Here is a 24909-nt window from a genome sequence, read left to right on the forward strand (position 1 = left end):
TTTTTTCTCTGTAGGCGTTTTTATTACTATGTGATCATCTTCAATTTCACGGATTGTTTGCGTTTCTACTTCCGTTTTGTGTAACAATTCGTTAGTTTGGTCAATTTATCATTGTTTTCCATGGTTCATTTATTAATATCCCTTTATCTTTTTCATGTATGGGTTATTTTTTTGATATTCTCTTTCCATTTTTCTTGTTTCTTGGTAGAAAAATCTTATTTCCCTTTTTTTTATTCCTTAATCTCTTTGAGTTTGTCCTTGTTGTATTTCCTTTTATTTGTTTTTGCAAGTCTTCATAATTTTCTTCATTTCTCTGTATTCTTGTTTGCTACTGTCACTTTTGTTTATTAGATTTTTTATTCTTATTTTTCTAATTGCTTCTGCTAGTCTGTGACATTCCTTATCATACCATTCTTTTGTTTTGTGTTTTCTATTATGGTTACTTTATTCGTGTTTAATGCTTTCCCACTTTTCTTCCAGATCTGATGTTACTGATTCTTGGTTTAGTCTGTTGGTTATTCTTTCTACGTACTTTTTCTGTGTAGTAATATCTTTTAATTGCATTTGTTATATTGCGCGCGTGGTTTCTGTTTGTTAAAATGTAAAAACATTTAACTATTAGGAACAAAATAATCAACTAAAATTCCGTTATAATCAGACCTATGGGGTTATCGTTAGTATATTGTTAGACAATTAATATTAACCAATTTACATCCTTCCTAGGTTTTTTATCCTACTGCAGCCAATTGACTTATTGCACATTCCGTCATAAGTTACTAAAGTGAAAGTAATGTTTTGATTCAAACTATGGAGCTATTTTACATCGACTTTTATCAATTTTGCACCATAACTTTTTTATTTGTATTTAAAACCGCTACTTTTGATGTACTCAATTCATAGTAACAAACATCATTGTTTTTTCACTGCATTTCTTACTTTAACAGCAAGAGCCATTAGAAAGCAGTTACACAGAGAAACATTTTTATATTATAACAATTTTTATTTGATTTTAGAAAAAGTACGCAACACCATTGTCCAACCTACCCAATCACCGACACTACCTCTGAAACTGTTGGGGTAAATTTGAGTTGTGTATGGACCGTAAACTCGACCCCACAATACAGACAGTCAAAGCAAATGTTCAAGTAAGTTGTCGATTCTAATAAAAAATAATATTGTCACTATTACTTACAGATAAAATTAGCTAATATTTTTAACACGTCGTACCTTTAAAGATAAACCGTTACTAAACGAAAAAATCGAATTTTACAGTGGAACGAAAATAAATTTTTTTTCTTTTTTCTTAATTTGTTATAAGGTAAGTGATACTATTCTTCGTTCACAAATTGTTGAGAGCACGAAATGTGCCTCAAACTCATAAAACGGTCGTAAATCATAGGCGTTCCTAAGGTGTTTATTCATTAAATAATAATATAATGTTTTAATACTGTTATATATAATATTGATAATATTTTAATACTAATATATTTAGCAAAAAAACAATTAAAACTTTCACGACTAATGTTGATTATTATATTATATTAATAAAAATAAGAATTTAACCATTAACAATTTTGTAAATAAGAATATCTTATCTCTTTGGATATTTCAATACTAATCTTCGCGTTTAATCACTTTACTAGAAAACCTGGAATTCATATCCGAAGGTACTATTCGTTGCAAGATAATTAGGATGGAATTCCCCAGATTTTTAATAATATAATTATATTCGAAACTTAACTTGAAAGGGTGAAGTTATTACGAACGAAAACAATTTTTTTGTTTAGTACGTTTTTAATCGCATGTAATTTAAGGCTCGTCGGTGTTTCCGCGTCTACGGCAGTAATTAGCGTCTCGAATATTTCTTTTGCGAATTATATGCAGTGCGTGGGTGATTTTTTATTCCATATACCTACGAACATATACGTACCTTTCGCTCGTGCTCGTTTTGTTGGATTGTTTGTGATGGCTTCATCATCAAAAAGAGGGAAAAAGCCTATTGAAATTGATGAATTTGCCAAAAATGGTATTCGAAGGAAAATTCATGGATTTTTTTCAAAAAAGAAATACCAAACCTAAACAAAATTTTACAAGAAGTTAGAGACGACCCGGATTTGCCTCATATCGGACGAAGCAAATTGTGACAATTTTTAAAAGAATTAAATTTCCGATGGAAGAAATCAGACCAAAGATCACTTTTGATTAACCGGCAGGAGATAATATGTTGGAGAAGAAATGATATAAGATCTATACGAAAATTCCGGGCTGAAGGAAGGCCCATCTTCTACCAAGATGAAACGTGGGTAAACTCAGGTCATACTCTAAAAAAAATTTGGTCAGATAAAAATATATTAAGCTCCAGGCAAGCCTTTATGGAAGGTTGGTCTACTGGTATCTCCCCACCTTCTGGTAAAGGCAGTAGATTAATAATTTCTCACATTGGCAGTAAAAAAGGATTTGTTAAAGGGTTAAATTTGATAAAAAAGGATGGTTTGTTGGAATTTCAGTCCAAAAGCACAAAAGACTATCACGAGAAGATGACAGCTGATGTTTTCGAAGAGTATTTTGAGCAGATGATTAAACACATACCACCAAATTCAATTATAGTATTCACCTTATCATTCACGACTAGTAGAAAGACTTCCAACGAATGCGTGGAGGAAACAGGATATTCTTGACTGGCTGCGGAATCTGCCAGTATCTGCCTTACGAAGATGGAATGGTAAAAGCACAACTTTTAAAAATTGCCCGGCAATACAAATCTAAGTTTAATAAATACGTAGTTGACCAAATGGCGAAAAGGCGAAACATCACAGTCTTTAGACTTCCACCCTACCACTGCGAAATAAATCTAATTGAACTCATTTGGGCACAAATGAAAAGTTATGTGGCTAGAAAAAATATGTCATATAAAATACAAGCTGTACGTGAATTGTTATACGAGTCTTTACAACATATTACAAAACAAAACTGAAACGATGCAGTAAGACATGTAATAGAAGAAGAACAAAAAATGTGGGATCTTGATTACATAATTGATGCGACCGTAGAGACACAACCGCTAATTATTAACCCTCAAGACGACTCGGATTCTGAAGTTGATCCTATTTATTTTGAATTTGAATAGTTTTCTAATCGTAATTATAAAAGGTAAGTAATAGTAGTTGTAATCGTAGGGTATTAAAGGGGAAAGGCGCAAAATGTCGCCTTTCAAAATGTTCAATGTGTTTTCAATGTATCCATTTTTTTTTTCAAATCCTGACAAAACTAAAAAGCATTTTTGAAAAATTTAAAGGCAGAATGAAATATTTATTAGAATAAATAAAAAGTTTCTTTTGCATGCAAAATTTTCAATTAAAAATTATACTATATTTTCTCTTTTATTTTCACCCCTGTTACATAACGTATTAAAATAAACATTGTAGAAGTTTTCAGGGACTTTCTGCCCTAAGTAATAATGTAATCTTTCATTCTGCGTTTAAATTTTTCAAAATATTTATTAGTTTTCTCCGGATTCGAAAGTAATGGATACATTTAAAACACATTGGAAATTTTGCCAGGCGACATTTGGCGCCTTTTTCCTTAATTAAATAAATGTATCTTTTAGAAATGGCAAAAAACTTTTTATTTTTGAATAAAATAAATAAGTTTTATTAAAAAATACAATTTACCGAAGTACAATTTAAAAAATATATTTATTTAGTTCAAATAAATTTTTCAATCATATACTCTACGCCACTGGTCGGACATCTCTAACCATTTAAAATACACCCGTAATAGGATTAAAAGGTATTGTATTCCTTCAGATATAAGGTGGGTTAGTCGAAAACATCTTAAACCGTCAGTTTTAGGTTGATTCTTACTATTATATTGTATTACCTATCCTCTCTGTATTTTAGTTTTCTAATTAGGGTTAAACTTGTAGTGAGCTATCAACAGATTGTGAACCGACTAAAGGACCCTATTTGTTGTGAGATATGATAGATATATATTTACATTAAAACATACAACAGAGGAAAACACGATTATATTACTAGAACAATGGAGTTTTTAGTTTTTATAGTAACACTTTACCATTTAGATTTATTAAATTATGAACGATAACTATGAAATTAAAGTAAATAATAAAATTAACCAAAAAATAATAAATCTGACATTTTTGGGTATTATATCTAATAATACTGTCATACTTAACCTTTCAGTAGACGCAGTTTAATTTTGTGTATCAGTAGTCGCACACGGTCTACTACACCTGTCATATAAATAGTCCTCCGGATGCAATTTGTTTAAATATTTTTTTTTATCATTATTTTTTATTATTGACATATTTTGTTTATTTAAAATGTTTATTTACGTAGCTCAAAAAATAGTCCATAATTTTTGTAATAGTTTGATTTAGTCTCTTTTTTACTAAACAAATTACAATTAATTTAAAGTTATTAGTTTAAATAATTAATTTAAAGTTATTAGTTAAACAAAAAATATCAGTCTTCAAGAACTATCTTAAATAAAAATAAAACATCATTTCACTAAGACTTATAAAAAATATAAAGAGATGGCAAAAAAGATAATAAAATTAAGCCGGAATATTGTTACATTTACTGCAAATTGGATTTACATGTTCCAAACAAAGATACTTTTTACAAATCGAACAAAAATATGTCGTTTTTCGATTCTTTTTCCATCCACAGTCACCACACCTCTCAATTGCTCCCGGAGTTCTTTGAACTTTCACATCTTCATCCAAATGACAGATCTCCTTTACTCGAATGCTTATTGTCTTGGGTACCTAGACAATAGGCTAGTAAATAACAAAGGCATTTATTGCTGTAACATTTAAAAGGCTGTACAGAACAACCATAGGTTATCTTCTACTACAACGTGCCACATCATAACGTGCGCATAATTTATCTACGGTATCAACACCGCTTTTTGTGCTGTTATATGCTAATATGATTTCCGGTTTTCCCGTTACAGGATCAACGTCGTCCCCATGGTGCTTTTGGACACTGGACAGAACGTTTTTTTTGTGCTCTTGAACCAAATCCAAATATACTACAGCCAATAGGTCGTCCTTGATTGTTAGAAAAATATGCAGGAATTTCTCTTCTATTTACTTTTATTGTACCCAAGAAAGTTAAACCATTTTCCTTCAAGCTTATACCAAGATCAACGCTGGTGTACCAATTGTCGGTGGTAACATTTCTCTTAGATCCGTAGAGGTGTTGACAGGCCCGTTCCGCCACTGCCTTGGTACTAGTGTCTAGAATCTAGATACTATGGACCGCCCACTTGGTTTTTGCCAACGTATACTTCCATGTTACTGGTATAAAATAACTTCGCATCAGACAGTGCAAATATTTTGTTGCTTGGTATGTACTAACCCTACTGAACGAGCACCGTTCTCTAAAATCATCCAACTTTTCTTCCACCGTTACGTATTGCGAATGAGAGAAACATTTTTTCTGATTTTCCTTCCACTTGGTAATAAGATCTCTTATTGGCGCTAATTTATCCAAACTAACTCTATCATGCCTTGTATTGATATCATCAGTTCGCATGTACCTTAGTAAATTTTTGAGTCTCGTGATGTTCATTGTCAGTCAGAAAACCTCTATACCAGTGCCATCCGTTTTCCACAAGTCTGTTGTATTAAGGTGACTTGCCTTTCTTACACCAGCAATATATGAGACCTAAAAGGGTACGAATTTCATCAATGTATATTCATAAATTCACGTGGATTCAGCCAACGAGGAATTTGAAATCAATAATCGATTACTGTATATGCAAAGAAAACTCCACAATAAAGGTTAATAACGTTAGAGTCCATCGAGGAGCAGAATGTGGATCTGATCACCAATTGCTTAAAGCGTCACTACTATTTACATTTAAAGCAAGCCAACGACAAAATGAAAACGAAAGTTCAATGATACTGCAAGACATTTCAACAAAGAGATATAATCTACAAGGTTTTGAAAATAAGTGTACCCAGTTTCTGTATCGAATGAGGTTGAATCTGAAATTGCACGATGTTTGTTACTCCTCACCAATTAATACGTACAACGAAATTATGAAAGCTCTTGACGAAGCTGCAATGGAAGCTATTGGAGAAGTGGATAGCATAAAAAATAGAAATGAATGGTGGAATAAAGAAATAGAAGATCTTGTGGGGAAGAAGAAGAATATGTATAACAAATGGCTAGCAACAAAGGACCCTTACTATCGACAACAGTACAACAGCTTAAACAAAGAAGTAAAAAAAGAGGTAAATAAAGCCAAAAATGAGATGTGGAATAAAGCCTGCGATAACGTAGAAAATTTTATGGGTACAGCAAGAAGTAAAGAAGCCTGGAAAACAATTAGTGGTAGTAGAATAGATAGAAAAGAATGCAGTAGGTTAACTCTAATAGCCCCAGAATTATGGGTCGAATATTATGAACAAATGCTGACAGAAGATCGAACAGAATTCCAAGATATTGGCTACCAAAAATATGATATTTCCTACCGCGAAGAAACTGAAATAACACCAGAAGAAGTTAAAAAACACGCCAACGCTATGAAAAATGGAAAGGCTCCAGGACCGGGGGAGTACCCATTGAACTGATTAAATATGGCCCTGACAAACTATTTCAGCTATTGGCTTATACTTTTAATTCTTGAGAGGAGACGAGCTACCCCCAGGATGGAAAACTGCATATATCAGCAATCTATACAAAAATAAAGGCGACAGAAAAGATTGTAAGAACTACCGAGGGCTTAGTGTAACTAACTCAATCTGTAGAGTCTACGGGAAGATAATTAAAAGCCGAATTGAAGATTGCTGGGAAGACGCTGAAGATCAGAGTGGCTTTCGTGCTGGTCGTTCTTGTATAGACAATGTGTTCTGTCTAAAACAAACAATAGAAAAGCGTTTGGAACATAATATGGAGACACACATGGTATTTATTGATCTTCAAAAAGCGTATGACAGTGTCCCATTAGCCAAGCTATGGCAGGTGCTAGAAGACAAGAATATTTCACCGATTTACATTAATACTGTAAGGGAGTTGTACGATGATATGACGAGTGTAATAAAAATTGGACAAAAAGTGACAAAAAAGATAAAAGTGACCAAAGGACTTCGCCAAGGCTGCTGCATTGCACCTACACTCTTTAAGGTTTATTTGGAGGGGGTTTTGAATATTTGGAAAAGAAAATGTGAATGGGTGTTAAAATTGGAGACCATACACTGTACAGCTGGCATTTTGCTGATGACCAAGTAATACTTGCAGAAGATCAAGATGATATCCACTACATGTTACGAAAAATAGATGAAGAATATACTAAGTGGGGCTTATCAATTAATCCATCAAAAACAGAGTACATAGTAGTGGGAGGTGAAGGAAAGCACTTAGAACTAGGAAGCAAACAAATTCAAAATACTGATAGCTATAAATATCTCGGTGTAAACATTACAAACAATGGTCGGAATACAAAAGAAATAGCTACTAGAATTGGTCAAGGAAATTCAGCAATACGTCAACTGAATAGTATACTTTGGAATAACCACATCACCCGAAACACAAAAATTAGGATATACAAAAGTATCATAGAAAGCATTGCTACATATGGTTCAGAGCTTTGGGTAATAAATAAAAATGACGCATCCAAAATAAAAGCAATGGAAACGAATTATTGGAGAAGATGTTTCCAACTCACTAGAAGAGATAAAGTAAGGAATACTGAAATCAGAGAGCGTATGGGCATAGACATTGACGTCCTGGAAACTATAGAATGCAAAAGGCTGAAATGGTATGGCCATGTAGAAAGGATGAATGATCAACGATGACCAAAGAGAATATTACAGTGGATCCCCACCAACCGCAGGAAAAAGGGAAGACCAAGAAGATCGTGGAGACAAGAAGTAAAAGGTGCAATGGAAGATAGGGGTCTACAAGTAGATGACTGGAACGATCGCAAGCGTTGGAAGCTAGGTTGCGAGAAACGGCGGCAGCTGTAATAAACTCGTTATATATATATATATATATATATATATATATATATATATATATATATATATATATATATATATTTCATCAATGTTTGTGGGGTATATATCTCGATCGCGACTGAACTTCTGCTTTTCTGCTTCTATTTTTGTATTGGTCACATCAACAATTATTTGCAACATATCAGTATCAAATAGATTGTTCCAGATATCTAAAATATCGGTTTTCTGTCTGACACATTGTTTTGAACCCGGAAGCTGCAGAACAATATTTTCACTTCGAGTTCTGACGTTTTTAAGGGCAATATGCTTAGCCCATTTTGTTTTATCATCTTTGCCCAAAAAATATGGACCAGTGGCAAAATTTGTCTTATCATCTAATTCCTCATTTTCCTGTTCCGTATCGCTTCCGTCCAAGTTTTCTTCTACATGATCTTCGATTCCTCGTCGTCATCATACTCGTCACCCGTCGAAACTTCTTCAAAAGGTGCTAACAATCTTTTTTGCTCTTTTTCATACTCCATAATATCTGAAAAATAAAGTTTTATTATAAAACAATACAAGTCACAAAATTCTATTACTTCTCTAGACGCACACAGTCCACTGCACCGGTTTTACAAATTACACACTTACAGCTCGAGCATAAACATTGCAATGATACACATTCAATAAATGTACCTATAATTGGAATTGAGCGTCATTGACTCTCACCGGTCTCCTAGACAAGCTGCGTCTACTGAAAGGTTATTAATGTTTTATTGCCATATTAAAATTAGTAATAAAAAGGAACTTAACAAACATAAAAATATTTTTTTCAAACTAAATAATAAAATGTCAAACTAAAAATAATAAAATTTTGTGAAATGTTATAAAAAGTTAAAAATAATTGATAATAAAAATAAAAAGTTTTTATAAAAACATAAAATCAATGCAATATGTTATTATAGTAACAGGAATATTATTGCTGTTAATCAAACTCCTTAAATCACTGTTTTTTCTATGGACGGTTGTTATAGAATTATATCTCTTTAAAATCTGTGTCAGTGTATGAACTCTTGTAAACTATTTTAATTTTATCAGAATTGTCATGCTTTTGGATTTTTGGAAAAATACAAAAGTATGACAAATACATCTTGAGTATTTTTGGAAAATCGTCCACCGCACATAAAAAAGTCTGCAAAACACATTTCTTGTACTGTGTATGCATTTCCTTTTTTTCGTGCAGTTCTTATAATCGATATATTTTTGGGTATGTATAATTTTCATTTTGGTATGGTATGTCCACTTATTAAATCCACTATTAAATATTTATGCGAGAGGATTTTATTTTAAGTACAGTTAAAGCATAGACATACATAGAGAATATAAATGGATTTTTTTGTTGCCCGTAGCAATTATTCGAGTAAAAAATAATTTATAAATCAATATCGTCAATTTCTAATGCCCTCTCAGTTAAATATTTGAAGACACACGTTGTTATTTCGTTAGCTCCTCTTAGTGCTTCGACTTCACTCCAAACAAAACATTCGCAATGATCTTTTACCAATTCACTTATTGTAAAATTACATTAATTGCATACATTGCATTACTTACATTGCACTTATAATACAAGGTCGAAATATCGCCTTTGGAAAGAGGCAGCACTGCTTGAAGATCGTAACAATCGTGGCCACAATTAAGTTACTTCTGACCATAGATTTGTCGTTAGACTTTTCCTGTCAGTAATTCTGCATCACCTCCATTTTCGGCGTTTTTATAAGCAGTACATAATTCGCATCGATCTTTTTTAGGGATATGGGAACTGGTATAATCCTCATTAAACACATATGAATTTTGTCAGCTTCAACACCAGCTTTCAGACAGTCTGATTGGTAATCAATATACAGATATGTGAGATTTTTACCCCCATCTATATAATCTCGACTTTTCTTTTGTATCAGGTCGTGAGATTCTATCCTAGGAATGTAGTGTATATGATTTTTTATCCCCTGAATAATATCAGAACTTACTTCTTTGCTCGCTGCTCACAATTATTGATTTCAAATGAAAATGAATGTTTAGGGTAGTTTTAGGACGACATGGACGTATGTTTTTGTCCACAATTGCGTTGCTTTTTAGCTTCTTGCTGTCCAGACAAATGAGTGAAATGTTTACGCCTTCGTTTTTTCGTTATATTGCTATCAGCAGGGAGATTTACAGTATTTTCCTCGTTATTTAAATCTTAAACTTCTTGCATTATATCTTTACGTTCTAAAATGGGACTGAATGATACTTAGTAGGGCGTCTACTAAGAAAAGTCTTTACCAGATGTGGACGTATTTTGATGAAGATGATGACGTTGAGCTAGATGTCGAGGAACTGATGATGAAGAGCTAGATGAAATAGATCTTTTTCTAGAACTTGGAACATATTCACTTCCTTCTTTGCAACTAACCTCAGAAAGTGACAATTGTTCTTCTCTCTCGTATCATTACACGTCGTTTGTACAAAATATTGTGGTATATATTGACAATCCGTTGTGGATCTTGGCCTGCTCACAAAGAAGTCGCCACTCCTGTCGATTCCTGGCAACTTCCTTTCATCTTCCAACCCTTAGAATCTGTAGGTCTTCTTCCACATCATCAACCCATCTCCTTCGTGGTCGACTTCTTCTTCTTGTGTCCTTTGGATTTGAAAGTGTTAATCTCCTCGTGTATTCTTGATCTGGCATCCTAGAAATGTGTCTAGTCCATCTAAGTCAATGCACTTTAACGAATTTCACAATATCTGGATCGGTGTATAACTGATATAGTTCAAAGTTATATATTCGACGCCATAGCCCATTTTCATTTACGGCCCCAAAAATCTTTCTAAGAATTTTTCTCTCAAAAATACCAAGAAGCCTTTCATCATTTTGAGATAAGGTCCACGTTTCAGCTCCATATATCAAAACCGGTCTTATTAAGGTCTTGTATATATTGAGTTTTACTGCACGTTTTATATTTTTATTTTTTAAATATTTCTGCACGTTTTATATATTTTTTTAATGTTTCTGGAGACCGTGAACAGTTCTGTTTGCTATATCTATGCGTTTTTTATTTCGTCGCTTGTGGTATTTGTTGCATTTACTAGCGATCCAAGATATGTGAATTCTTTGACTTGCTCAAAGGTATGGTTGTTCATTTGAATTCTCTGTTTTTGGTTTAACAAACATATATTTGCTGCGTCCGCAAACACTTGCTACGTCCGCAAGCCTTGTAAAACACTGCACCATGTCTATCATACTTCTGCCCACTATAACTATATCGTCAGCGAATGGGAGAATTTGCGTCGATCTATTAAAAATATTTAATTGTCTGATTGCCTTTTCCAAGGCAATACACGCCAGCGCGTCCCCCTGTCTTAGACCATTATTAATGTCAAATAACGTAGAATTTTCTCCTTCAATTCTAACGCATGAGCTTACGTTTTGCATTGTTAGTTGGGTCAACTTAACTAACTTAGGTGGGATTCTAAAGTCCATGATTACATTATATAATGCAGTTATTTTCGCACTATCATAGGCTGCTTTGGAGTCAACGAAGATATGGTGTGCTTTCCTTTAGACGCAGATGCTAAAAGATTAATGCCTCTATAGAGCTTACACTCCAGTAGATCACCCTTTTTATGCAACGGAGATATTATTCCCTTTAGCCACTTTTCTGGTACCAATTCATTCTGCCATATAAGTACTACATATTAGTTTATGGATTGCTACAAAAAGTTGATCACCACCTTTTTTTATACATTTCCGAACAGATTTCATCGATTCCTGGGGCTTTATTGTCTGAGTTTTAGGATGGCATTTGACCCTTCTTCTCTTGTTGGATCTTCACTGTTTAGTTGACGTTGTAAATTTTGTTGATTGTCTATGTTGTAACATCCTTCAATATCATACCTTCATAGAACATGTCTTTTTTATCAACCTCTTTTTCTTCCGTTGGAGCATGAATGCTAATAATGCTAATATTAGCGAACTTCTGAACTAAATATTGCTATTAAGTATTATCCGACATATACTATGATCAATAGCTTTGAAATCAATTACACTATGTTTGACCTTGCTGCTTACAATAAATCTGGTACCAAATTCGTGTCGAGTAGGATGTCCACTGTAGTAAATATTGCAGTTATTTTTTTTCCAGGATGCCTGAGCTCGTCCACCTCATTTCCTGTAAAGCAATGGTATCTGCTTTGGCTTTATTCATTTCTTGTATGAGCAGAGCCGTGGCTCCAGGCTGATAAAGGCTTCTTTCGTTCCACGTGCAAATTTTTCATTATCCTGATTTCGTTTGCGAGTTTGTCGTAGGTTACACATTCCGGTCTATTCCCGACTAAACTTTTCTCCCGAGTTGGATACCGGATCTCCAGTTGGGTTGCTCGGTTTTCAGGGGACACCAGCGTGAAGGTGAGAGTGGGATTTGAGTATTCAATAGTCTAAAAAATATGGGCTTTATCGATAAAACATGACAAAGCCACGGGTGAATGCAAGTTACCTATAAATCTTAGTCTAGTAACTAAATAAATTTCATCGCAATACAATATTAGTTTAAATTTTTATAAAAGTAAAACTAAAGCTAATGACCATGACTGAAGTTGATAATTTACTTGTATTTCAATACTTTTTTTTTAATAAAATAGTTTTTAAAAAATGTAAAAGTATATCTTTAAAATTTTAGCCAATAACTTCATAGCCTGGAATTGTAAACTACAACTAACCTAAAGGTCTTACTATCGAATTTAACAATATTCATTTGTTTACTATCTACGTAAAAAAATGATTAAAAGGAATATTAACACTTTAGTGATAAACGTTAGTGTAGAGATTGCTACCATTTTAAAAGTAAATCGTGGTTATACTGAAAGTAACATTTTGTTCATCTTAATATATTTAGCATTGTAAAATATGTTTGAATGAAAACTGTGATTAAACAAAATGTTATACTTTAAGAATTAAAACTTTCAAATTACATACCTCTTTCCGTCGTTCAGCCATGTTTATACAAATAATCACACTTTTGTTTTAAAATTCTGTGTTCACTTCTCAACAGACGTGTCACACCTAGTCTGAGTCACACTGTTGTGTTTAGCATGTCAATCATATTTTTGTTTGGTACTGGGAAAAAACGCCATCTAGCGTCTAGGATAAAAATTTGATATGAGAGTCAAATTCATCAGGTAGCTTATAAAATTTTAAGAGATGGCAGTGATAACTCAATTCTCAAAAAATTTTGTTTAGTAACGGTTTAACTTTAAAGGTGCGACGGTAACTTAAATTGATTATTTCCTTAATTTAAAATTATTTTTAGGTTTACCCTTCGCATAAACAACAGTCTTGGAGAAAGGGTCCAACACTTTGATTTCGACCACTTCAAACACATGCGGCCCAAACCCGTTGAACGTTTATTTGCTAATGCTACATCTCCTAGCTCAATAATTCTGACGTGGCAATATAATTCCAAATTAGATGGTTTTATAAAACCTCTAGAGGGAGAAATACGGTACACTTGCCAGTATTGCAACCAAAATTGGTCTCTTGGAGGTAGATTTAATACGTCAAATGACAGAAAAACAACAAAATATGAATTAAAGAATCTGGAATATCCACACACATTGTATGATATACGTGTCAGGTAGGATATATAGACTTATAAATTAATCTTTATTTTCGTGAAGAACCTGCATTTCCAGACCTATTTCAATTATATGCTCAAAATAACTTATTTATTTTTATTTTATTATGAACTTGCAATCAAATTTTGTTTTTTCAGGATAAAACCTTTAGAAGCAGATGAAAAAATGTGGTCAGATTTTGCCGTTGAAACGAAAAGAACACTGAGCGCTTTGCCGAACTCTCCACCTTTGGTGAATCAAGGGTCTTTCCAAATAGAAGTAAACGCAATGAATTCGCTCACTCGAGATGTTTACGTTTATTTCCAAAGTGTTGAAGAATATGAAAAAAATGGAGAGAATTTTACTTACGAAGTCATAGCTACGCCTCCTTTGCAAATAAAGGAATTAACAAAATCGTACGCCAAATTCGAAGGTCTCAGTGAAAGGGAGTACATTATTCGGATATGGTCTAAAAATGAAGTTGGTAGATCTATCAAGCATTCAGAAATAATAATACCAGAGCACCGTAAGTTTTTATTCGCTTTCTTTAGAATCATACTGAATTTCTCAATTTAATTATCATAAGAATATAGTTTTCTAACTACCATGTTTATCTTTATATGGAATATTGAATCATGTTTCAGCTTTGGGCGAGCCTGAACAGTTTTTTAAAATAGAAAGAAGCTTCAATACTTACGAATTGCAATGGGAGCCTCCATCACATCACGGATTGATAACAAATTATACGTTGTTTTGGTGCGTCAATGACAGAGAAAGACCTTATCAGTGCAAGGTAAGTTTATAAATTTAGAATAAATAAATGTCTCTCCAAAAATAATTTTTGCAAAAAAAAACAATATTGTAATAATAAATATGTATTCCCATTATTCATTTGCATAATAATTTTACAAGAGAAATTCTTCAATCCACGTTTTTCATTTTCTTCCTCAGCTTTTCCCCTTTCGGCTGTCTCAAAGCAAAAAAGGCATCTGCTGTCCAAATTCCTGGCTTACACCTAAATTGTTCTTCTTCTATCGTTGTCTCTCTCCTAAACCTTCGCTCTACAGTTCTCTCCCAAATTTTCATTGTGTATGACATTTACTTTATCCCTCTCTAGTTCTTATAATCCTCTTTACCTTTATACAGTAATACCATCACGCTCTCTCATGAATTGGGCACCTTTTCTTCCTTATATATTCTACTCACCATTTGCCACAACACATCAACCTCTTTCTCTCCTAGAGCTTTCCAAACCCCACAGGTCCATCAAGTCCTATTGCCTTACCACTCTGCCTCCTCTGGGGTTCTTCATTTAACAACTTTCAAAAGTACACTGACCATCTTTATATTTCTACATCGGATCTCAAAACTCTTCCATCTGTGGCTTCTACTATATCTTTAAAATTTCTGTTACATTTGATACTTCAATATATTTTTTTTTATTATAGGTAATAAAATTTCTATAATTTTTATTTGATATTTTACAGGGTTATTTGGATTGGGTTGTGTTATCAAATACTACATTCAAACATAACATGACTTCGAACGATCACGTCATTCTTCAATTTGCAGTTTCCGCTAACAACGATAGAAGCAGTAGTGGTATGCGTTGGGCGGAATGTACAGTATTAGCTAACAGAACTGTGGGCAAAATGAGAAATGTATGGGTAAACAAAGTGGGTCCAGATTTTATTGAGCTTTCGTGGAAGTTAGAATGCTCTGATATATTAAGCGAAGTTACTGGTTTTGTTATTACTTATTGTAGTAGTACCAGCACTTTGTCAAAGGCAAATGAGTGTGAAGGAGAAGTAAAGAATATTACTAGACCAGGAAGTTTAAGCACCGAATCTGCTAGAATAACCAATCTTACCCCATATACTACTTATCTACTGGCAGTAAGCGTTAAGAGTACAAATACAGTTAGTCAACGCAGTGATTGGTGTAGAAATGTAACATCACCAACTGCTCCTTCCATTCCTTTAAATGTAACTACATCCAATGTCACTAATTCTTCAATTACCGTGACGTGGTCACCCCCAGATAAATTAAATGGTCCACTTAATGCTTATATTATCCGATACAATGATAAAGAAAAGAAGGTAGATGCAATTAACAGAACGAATAAAGAAATTTTAAATGACCTAGAGAGTTATACAAAATACGTGATATACATGCGAGCTTGTACTGGTAATATGTGTTCAGAAAATTCTGAAAATAAAACAGTTGTTACAAAAATGGGAATTCCAGCAAAGATCTCCAGACCATACGTAAACGGAAACTCCGATGAGAATATTATACGCTGGGATAAACCGGATCCACCGAGAGGAGATATAGACTATTACCAGTTAAGTATAACTCGCGATGGTTTCAACATGGAAGAGGGGAGCTTGAAAAATGTAACTAATGCCAATAATTATACCATAGAAAACTGTCGAGATGCAGGCCTCCACACGTTCTTTGTTGCCGTAAGAGCTGTCAATAATATTGACGGAGAACATGTTATAGCACCATGGAGCGATACTGTTAAAATATACTGCTATAGATCTTCGTGGTATATATTCATTTACGTATTCTTTGGTATTTGTGGAATGCTACTTATAGGATATGGACTTAAAAAGTAAGTTACTAACATTACTTTTACTGTTAACTGTTACATTAACTAATGTTTGACGTTTTGGTTTCCACTCCGGAAATCGTTTTCAAAAAATAATATTTCACAAATTCTGGGAAAAATTTATAATCAAAGTTGATTATTATGATAAATTATGAACATACACACAACCAAACTTATATGGAATTTTAAACCAATATTTATTTCTTTTGAAAAAAACTTGTTATTGTAGGCTAAACACAGGGCGTTGTGTCAAAAATTTATGCTAAGTATCAGGAATTAGCAAAACTTAAGAATAGACTAAGAAAAGGTCGCCAAAAAGTAATAATGGCTCGCCACGATCGTATCATTGTCCAAGTAGCTAGAAGAGACACAACAATTTCTGACCTATAGCTCCAAAGGCAATTTTTGGAGGCTACAGGTAAAAGTGTTTCAGTTGAAACGATAAGAAAAAATCTTCATACCCAAGGACTACACAGCAGTAGAGAGTTACGGGTTCCCGAGTTATCCAGACAGCTAAAGACTAATCGCCTAAATTGGTGTCTTCAAAACCAAACCTGAAACATTGAAAATTGGCCAAACAAACCAGGGTTTGTGAAAAATTAGATGACCGACGAATTCTGTACTTAAAGGGCGATGAAGACAAGCAAAACCAAAAATTGCTAGATCTGTTCACATATATAAAGAAGGATGTGTCATGTTGTGAGGAGGCATTATGATCAGTACAAAAATCCCTGTAATTATCATCCGACCAACTTTTAACAGCTCGTAGATATGTTAATTTGGTTCTAAAACCTGTAGTTAGGCTCTGTAGAGGTGCAATAATTCGCCTCCACATACCAGCAGAGTGACTACAGATGACTTTGCAGCAAAATATATCACTGTTATTGAGTGGTCTGCTTGCTCACCCGACCTTAACCCTATAAAGCAATTGTAGGATATCCTTAAAAGAAGAATTAGAGCTAACCGGGAAATCCAAAAAACACTGTATAGCTAGTACAAGGTACTCTTAAAGAATGGAATAAACTACCATTTACAATTTAAGCTTGAATAAGAGCTAGGGGTGGTTACACTGACTACTAAAAAACATAAATAAATACAAACAACTTAAACATTAGTCGTTTTATATTGAAAATTTTGATGTTTACTTTAAATCAAATGGTTCCAATTTATTATTTCAAGTGTTTACTATTTTATTTTATTTTTATGTATTGGTGACTAAATTGCTTTAAAACAAATATTCTTTGACTTCGCATGTTGGTGTTTTTAAATTAAGAAATATCAGATAATTCCATATAATTTTGGTTGTGTGATTGTGGCCGTTAAGATCCAAGGCATTTTTATAAAATTCAATCATAAAATTAAGCAATTACAGAAGTTTTTTGTATCAATAACAATATATTATTAGGTATTATTGGCACGTCCCAGCATATTTAGTAATTTAATAATGTAATGTTTAAATAAATGAACCTCAAATACCTCAAAACACAGTCCCCTGGTACATCCCTTTTGTAGAATTACACATTTCTTTATTTGTATCTATTTTTTTGTCGTTAATAACTGAATAAAAAATATCCAAATACCTAAAAAAAACTGGTAAGCATCTTTAGACATCATCATTATATTTTTAAAATAAAATTTTAATCAAAATATCTATGTGCAAATGCAAACATAAAATTTGAAAACCGCGCTGATTCAAATTTTGTTTTGGTGTGGGACATTTAGATCGTGAAATGGAACGCAATTGGTGCGAAGTTTGTTTTGTAGTGAACTAATCGGGCAACCGCTATATTGTTTGGTGTGACTACTGCGCCTGCTAACACCTAGGTTATCGTGTGAGATGCCGGCATCCAGCGTTATTAAATGATTTGAAATGCTCTAAATAGCCTAGGTTAAAACGAGTATTGGTTTCAAAATAAGGTAATAAAATTATAGTTAGGTACTATGGTTTTTGAAAAAGTGCAATATAGCCTACATATTAGATATTGAAAGTAAAATGTGATTTTTAATGGATTCAGATTAATAATAAAGTAAAAAAACTTTATTGCTTAAAAATAAAATACAAAATACCAAGTTACAAAAAATAATAAATTTTGAACAATGAGTTAATGTTTTAAGTTAAAACAGTTCAAACACATATTATGGATTTCCTGTGCAACTGTTACAAAAGGTTGCCACCTGCTTCCATTTATTCTGTGCAAACTTTCTATCGTGACTAATTAACAACGTATTGTAACATGTCATACAACGCTTTCTCTTCTTTATGTTTCTCTCGTCTCTTTCTTGTACTTCAATCAGCTTATTTTTTGGACTTTTTTAACTTTCTCTGTCAAATTAAATGCAAAACTTTGAATAATTTGCAATCTAAAATCTCTAGATGTAATCTTTTTACTTGTTATTGTTTTATATAGTAGATGAGCGTTAACAATCGAGTTTCCCAAAAGTAACTCCAAAGCTACTTTGTGGTACCATTTGATGGTTCTTTTTAACACACTATAATAGCTGGCCATTTGGTCCAGATATATCGATACCTTGTTTGTATTTACTGTAAAAAATAGCTTCGGGCTTTATGACAGGTTCCCCTCTCCTATTTTTTTTTGGAAGTTCACACATTTTCAATGTATGTTTTGTTGATAAAAACCTTACGTTCCTCCTATCATTCCAATTCTTAACTACGTATCCTTTCTTACTTTCGTCTCTTACAATTTCCCAGTGTTTCATCTTTTTTAGTTCTAGCTAGACTTTGGGCAATTTTTAACGTTTTTTCTTAGTGTTCCAATTAAATAAGTTTTTTTTCTAACAACGTTTAAACTACCTGTGGGTTAGTATAAAAAGTTCTTCCCACATCCAATATAATCTTCAAGCAGTTCATAAACAACTGTATTACTCTTGCTCTTCACAGTTTTTCTGTTTCATTTGACCCTCGTAAATCTTAACTTCGTAGATATAATCTTGAGAATCACAAACTTTAAATAATTTTACACCATATTTGGAAGCTTTTTCAGGGATTTATGGCTTAAAAATTAATCTACCTTTAAAAGGTACCATCCATTCGTCAATTACGACAACTTCTTCGGGTGTTTTAAGTGTTTGTATTTGTGTATAAGATAATCGACTAATGGTCTAATTTTGGCTAGTCGATCATTGGGATCATTAGTGCTTGTATCAGAGAAATGCAGGTGTCGTAGTATAGACTGAAATCTATTATGCGACATAAGTTGTGATACAAACTTTGGTTGAATAAATTCGTTGATAGCGGATCCCCTTGTTTTAAACCTCTATTCACTGTGAACTGTCTTGAAAAGCTTCCTTCCATTGTTACCCTATTCATGGTGTTCCTAAGCGTCATTCTCACTAGCCTTATAAGCTTTTCTGGTATTTCTAATGTTCTGATGGCCTCATATAGCATTGTTCGATTTAAAGAGTCATATGCTTGTTTAAAATTGATAAATAGCATATGCAATCCTAAGTTTTGTTCGTAGCTAATATTTTGTATTAATTTTAACATTCTTATTTGATCAGTAGGTATTTGATCAGTATTTTATAGACTACTTCTAATAGTGCTATACCTCTATAGTTTTCGCACTCCGCATTGTCTCCTTTTTTATAGATAGGACAAATAAGAGCGCTATTCCATTGTTTTGGCATTTCTTCCTTTTGCCAAATTATTAGTGTCAAGTGAACTATCCTTTCCTTCAATCTTCGCCACCTTCCTTGAAAATCTCAGCTGGGATACCACTTTCACCTGCACTTTTGTTATTTTTTAGGTCTCTTATTATTTCTTTGACTTCATTCAAAGTTGATTCCTCGTACGTCCCTTCTTCATCTTCTTGCCAATTCTTATTTCTCTCAAGTTCCTCTTGTTGGTCTGTATTTAATAGATCTTCGAAATACTCCGCCCATCTGTTTAATTTTTCTGTTGTTTAACCTAGATGTAAGCCTTCTTTGTTTCTGCAATACTGTGGATTATTCTTTGTAGTTTCTCTGGATTTCTTAACTTGTCAGTAGAAATTCTTTACCTCTTTGTTTATGTAGGCTTCTTCTATGTTTTCAATTACTTTGCTTGCTGTTCTCTTTTCTTTTTTCTGCAAATTATTTTCATTTCCCTTCTTCTTGCCACATAGTTTTCGATCGCATTTTGGGTATTTTCTTTATCTCATTGTAGTTTTGCCCTGTTTCTTTTTGCCAAAACATTTATACATTCTTCTTCGAACCAGTCTTGCCGTCTTTTTACATGCTCTCTTCCTATACACTTTTCCGCTGCTTCCGACATGGCTGTGTGTACTCTTCATCTATATCCTGTTTGACTGGATTCTCTAGTTTTTTATTTATTTCTTCCACTAGTCTGTTTACAACCTGCTTCTCTTGAAGGCGCTTCAGTTGGTAATTTAATCTATCTCTAACAGGTTTTGGTATTATTGGTAGTTCTTGTTTTAGTTTTGCTATTATTAGTGTATGGCCACTGTTGGTATCTGCTCCTCTGTAACTCCTGCAATCGATTATTGCCTTATCATGTTTGCTTTCAATTAGGACATGATCTATCTGATTTTTCTTTTTCCATCGGGAGAAGTCCGTGCTACCTTATGAATGTCTTTGTGATCAAACCTTGTGCTAGCTATGTATCTTCAATTTGTTCTCTGTACCAAATTGTATTAACTTTTTCCCGTTTTCATTTGATTCCTTATGTAAACTGACCGTGGTACAGACTGAAATCTATTATGCGACATAAGTTGTGATACAAACTTATTTGCAAATAGGAATCAGATATTTTTGGATATACTATAAGGCCCATGTAAATTATGATAGCGAAAATTTTTCGCATTTCAACATTATTATTAATAAGGTCTAACACGTCATCATCAGTGATAGCAGATAAAAATTTTATTGGACTGATATCACAATCTAATGTATTATTAACTCCTCCCGTTCCAGAATATACTAAATGTTTTAAGTTTACACCACTTAAGTCCACCCATTCTTCACCTTCCTCATTAGATTTAAACTTTCGTTTTTGGTTCATTTTCTTCATCCTCCTCACTGCTCTCCTCAGTATTGTCGTCTAACATCTCATATTCACTTACGCTGTCCTGAAATGATTTCTCGATATCAGAAGTATTATCTTCGTTCGATGGGATTTTATCATACCATGTTAGCCATTGGTTCACCTGTTTTTCAGATATATTAGAAACTAAAAAGAGTGATATCAAAATATGAACGTATTGTTAAGTGTGATTGTTTACTTACTTAAAGTCCAAAAATTCGCTGCGGCTACTTGATGTTATTTTACAAACCAATTCGATACAACGAACACTCAAAATCTATTGGAATAGCATTTCAATACACATAATATTCCATTTCTAAACTACAAATGAATAGCAAGAGCTCATGTGTTGATGTCGCGAGCAATCGACATGTAACGTAATCTATGTAGAAGGGCTGTGTGTTTGCCGGCATCTCACACGGTCTCAATTTGAAGTTTACGTTTTTGCAAAATTTGTGTACCGTGTGAGTCACCAATACACATTTTTTCCAAATTGAATATTTAACAAAAATATTTTTTCTGATACTATTTTGACACTGACTTTGACATAATAAAGAAGATATCTATGTTTAAAATTTAATAACAAAATATTTGATACAACATTACAACTTATTAGTTTAAATGATCGATAGCCAAGGTGTTAAGTATTCATGTTAAAATAACAGTCACCTGGCATTTCATAGCACAGGGGACTGGACTTATTTTTACATTAATACTTAATAAAATAACATTATTTAAACATATCAGATTAAAGAACTGTGGCTAAATACACACTAGATAACTAATTATTTAAAAAAAAATTCGTTATTAAAACTCTGAAAATAGTCTCAAAAAAACTTACCAAGGGACTGTTTTCACTAATGGTTCACACAGAATTCACCAGCAGACGCAGTAGTAGCACTAAACAAAATAGTGGTTGTCCATTTAGCTCCACAACAGATTTCTGATGTCAGTTTTCTTCAAATATTTCAAATGTTACCAGATCCAGATTTATGTCTAAAAGGAAGATTATTTTATTATTTTAAGAAATAAGTTAATTTAAAACTTTTTCTTGTGTTAACACTATTTTTTTTTGTAGGGCATCGTATAATTAATATTAATTACTTTAGTTACTTGAAAAGTGCCAATTTTTCAAAGTATTATGTCAACCTAGTCTTTTTTGTTTATTATATTTTATTATGCTTGACTTTGGGATCTTAAAAAAAGTTTAACACCATATATTTTTACTATAGTTTTGAAACTATTTTATTATGACATTTTTATGTTTATATTTCTATTACTATATTTCATAGGAGTTAACCACAACATTTTTTGACAGTTATTCTCAAGTTAAAGTTGATTACATGTAATCAAATGAATTTTCCTATAAAAAAGTCGTCTCAGGGACGTACCTCAAAACATTGACAGTCTCATTTTATACTTTTTTTTACACTTTAAAATGTATAATCTATGCATGCATAATTGTCATTATGATGATGCAGATAAAAAATTATAAGTGAATTTTGTATTACCAATTAAGAAAACAAATTAATTTTTTTAATTTGTATTATGCAGTCGTTTTCTAAAGTGGAAATCGAAACGCCAAAACGTATTTTCTATTCAAATTGTGATTAATTCCAATGAAGTATATTAAATGAATTATTTTACTAATATATGAGTTTTGTAGGCTCTACATGTGTTGGAATATCGCAAGACACGTTGAAATTAAACTACCTCCTGGTCTGGCACCAGCTGTAGAACATCACAACGAGAAAAATATGGATATTATAGAAAGAAATTTCACTCACGATCCAGATGAAGAACTTCTCCTGGAACGAATGAATGAAAAGTGCCAAGCTGTTGATTCCAGCGGATGCAGTTCGGGTCAAGAAAGTATTAGCTCTTCAGTTGAATCTACTACACATTTGTCTGTGGATTCTGGCACTGATCAACCTAGAAATGTATCCGATGATAATAAAGAAAATTCATTAAGGCTGAGAAATGTGTCATCGAAAGGTAAAGTATTTTTTATTATTTTCTCTGCCTTTATGCATACTAATTATATTAGATGTTTGTTTTACAGTTTTAACTGATTTAAAAGATAGTTAACAACTTTCTGCTATATTAGTTATATTGGCTGGTACTGTCCATGTTTATTGCTCTTTTTGAAATTTCTCGTAGTATTACCTTTCCCTCACATATCCTTTATTGGCCTTTTCCATACTTTCATAGAGGATCTCGAATTACATTATTTGCCACTAACACCACGCACTCAATTAATTTCTTTTAATATATTTAAATGTATATTGTGTATTTAATTATTTCATGTGTTGGTATCTTAAGTGATTTATACTATTTCTTTATCCTCAGCTTTTCCCTTTTCAAGGGTCACTGTTCCTTACTACTTGGCCCTTCTAGCCTTACCCACATCCACTGTAACATTTTCATTTCAGCTACCTCCATCTTCTCTTCGTAGTGAAGACTCCGCTCATTCGCTTCCAGTTTAACCGATCAGCCCGTATCCTGTGGGCAATTTCTCGATCTAGTGTCCCGTTTTCCGTTATGTAGGACACAAGGTATTAAAATTCTTTTACTCTTCTTAGTTTTTCAAGTAATTCGGTGTCCCCAACCATTCCTGTTCCTGAACCCGTTCCTCTCCTAGAGCCTTTCAAACCTCCACAGCTATTTCATCAGGTCCTATTGCCTTACCATTCTTCATTCTATTTTAAGCCTCACAATCTCATCTCTCGTTATCCCCGGTATTACATTCTCACTTGGGGTCCCACAACCTCTGTCTCTCCTCTGATGTTCTTCATTTAGGGTAATTCCACTTCAACTATACAAAGTTGGTCAGGCGACTCTTCTCGTTTTGGATTAAATTTTACAGGCGTATTCGTTACTATAAAATATGATGATTTACCAAATTTCAGCCTTTTAGTTCCAAAATAGCGGTCTATATGGATAATTCAATTTTTTCCAAGTAAACAGTTTTTTCCTGTACATTATCACTTTTTCTTGCATAATGGGCTCTAGATTAGATGCTCGAAAAAATCACCAAAAATATTATATTTTCGATGTAAAATTTTCCGCTGAACACAATTCCGGTGTTAAAATTAGCCTAACAAGAAAAATTTGGATCTTTCGAAAAACCCTCTTTTTCTTAAAAAAATCATCGCAAAAACATATGTTTTTGTTTTTTTTTTCAAAATTCAGGAAACTTGGGTTGTTAAAAAGTATATACTTTAAGGTAAACATAAGTACAGCTCTTATATCAGAGGATGAAATGTAATTAGATTCACTTGGATGGCTAAATTACCAATTTTTCCGACATTTTTCTGCAATTTCTCATTATTTGGATTCACCATAAAATTTTACATAAAATAATGTATTTTAATATGATTTTTTTAGCAATTAATGGGTCTTTTCATAACACATTTTTTGTCCATTTTTTTCGCACTGTTTGTTGCAAACAAGCCAAAAAGGAAGGCCATATCGAAGATGAGACTCGAACAAAGAAAAATATGTTATTTTGGAAGATACTAAATTGATTTCTTTCGAAACAGATCTTATTGCATAGCAGGCTGAGGCTAGTTTCTTATTCAACAAATCGATATGAAGGGACCATAAGGTTGTTGTCTATAAAAATACCAAGCAATTTTA

The 24909-nt window shown here is 32.9% G+C and overlaps 1 protein-coding gene across 2 annotated transcripts in view; it reads left to right on the forward strand.

Annotated features, from left to right (window-relative positions):
• Nucleotides 1–24909, forward strand: part of LOC140452235 (cytokine receptor-like) — a 153186-nt gene that overhangs the window by 117502 nt on the left and 10775 nt on the right. For both annotated transcript variants that reach the window (XM_072546372.1, XM_072546373.1), the window contains 6 exons: nucleotides 1014–1145; nucleotides 13315–13638; nucleotides 13777–14144; nucleotides 14263–14411; nucleotides 15106–16235; nucleotides 22937–23265. In XM_072546372.1, coding sequence (XP_072402473.1) covers nucleotides 1014–1145; nucleotides 13315–13638; nucleotides 13777–14144; nucleotides 14263–14411; nucleotides 15106–16235; nucleotides 22937–23265 — 2432 coding nt within the window. The remainder of the gene's footprint in view (nucleotides 1–1013; nucleotides 1146–13314; nucleotides 13639–13776; nucleotides 14145–14262; nucleotides 14412–15105; nucleotides 16236–22936; nucleotides 23266–24909) is intronic.

This window comes from Diabrotica undecimpunctata, chromosome 10 (assembly GCF_040954645.1).
Source record: "Diabrotica undecimpunctata isolate CICGRU chromosome 10, icDiaUnde3, whole genome shotgun sequence".
NCBI lineage: Eukaryota > Metazoa > Arthropoda > Insecta > Coleoptera > Chrysomelidae > Diabrotica > Diabrotica undecimpunctata.